Raw genomic sequence first — 1,164 nt, 5'->3', positions numbered from 1 at the left:
GCTGCCAACTAGTGGTCAGAGGCTGAACTACAACATAAAAATGAATGGCTGGCAGGAAAGTTGACGTTTTAAACCTTAATAAAAAAATCTATACAGGGCTTTAGAATATCGATACAGTATCGGGAAATGAAATATCACGATATTTCAGTGTATCGATATTTTCTTACGCCCCTATTATTTACAGCAGTTTATTTTAGGTCTGACACATTCTATGCTCTGAACTGATGCATCAATAATTGTTTCATCCTTATACTGAGTCCTCTGAGTCACAATTGAGTTGAATCTTGAGGTGCCTAAAGATTTCCACCCGTAGTGGCACATAGGGGCAACATTCCACTAGGGTCGGGCATAATCGTACCGTGTGCAATCAATCGTCAGAAAAACATTAACTGATAATTTTTTGGCACTTGACAATTAATACGATTAATGCCACCAAGCTCCATTCCACTTCAAATATGACAAACATTAAAAAAAAGTTCTGTAATTTATTTATCTATCAACACAATTAAAAAATTGATGTATAGCTTGAAGTCTGTGATTTTGACACAGTTTGGAACAGATTTTTATGAAGAGCAAATCTAACCCACTAAATTGGTCATGTGACTGGGACATAAGGGTGTCCAGGGAACTCCAGGGGATTAATCATCAAAATAATAGTTATTGACTAAATACCACAARTAATCATGATTAATTTTTTTAGCCAATATTGCCCAACCCTCCACCCTTCCCACTCTGATGAGCAGGAGCCTGCTCTCATTTCCTGTTCCTCTCAGTGTTGTGGTTCAGCATGTGACACTCACCTTGAAGAGCTCTGTAAGACTCAGCCTGCTGGGAACCTTGACTGAGTTCACCTGCAGAGCAGGGCCGCTGTCATTTCCACCGCTCTCCCCTGAACTGGGAGTCACATAGAGCATCACAGGCTGGGTGGTGCCCAGTAACTGGTTGTCTACCTGAAAACACAACATCACAGAGAAAACATTAGCAGAACATGAATATTGTTCACTAAGAATATTTGCTGTCCGTATGGACATGAACAACAGTCATGCTGTCACAAGTACCGTATTTTTCGGACTATAAGCCGTGACTTTTTTCCTGAACTTTGAACCATGCGGCTTATAGTCCGGTGCATACGGTACTTGTGACAGCATGACTGTTGTTCATGTC

The 1,164-nt window shown here is 40.5% G+C and overlaps 1 protein-coding gene across 1 annotated transcript in view; it reads right to left on the bottom strand.

Moving 5' to 3' along the window:
* The window catches only part of LOC106527235 (vacuolar protein sorting-associated protein 13D), a gene marked incomplete at its 5' end in the record, with an annotated part of 64,580 nt that overhangs the window by 16,945 nt on the left and 46,471 nt on the right, over window positions 1-1,164 (bottom strand). The window contains 1 exon segment of the mRNA XM_014022063.1: window positions 801-950. Coding sequence (XP_013877517.1) covers window positions 801-950 — 150 coding nt within the window.

Source organism: Austrofundulus limnaeus, unplaced genomic scaffold (assembly GCF_001266775.1).
Source record: "Austrofundulus limnaeus strain Quisiro unplaced genomic scaffold, Austrofundulus_limnaeus-1.0 Scaffold316, whole genome shotgun sequence".
Classification (NCBI taxonomy): Eukaryota; Metazoa; Chordata; class Actinopteri; order Cyprinodontiformes; family Rivulidae; genus Austrofundulus; species Austrofundulus limnaeus.
This window is presented reverse-complemented; position numbering and strand designations above follow the sequence as displayed.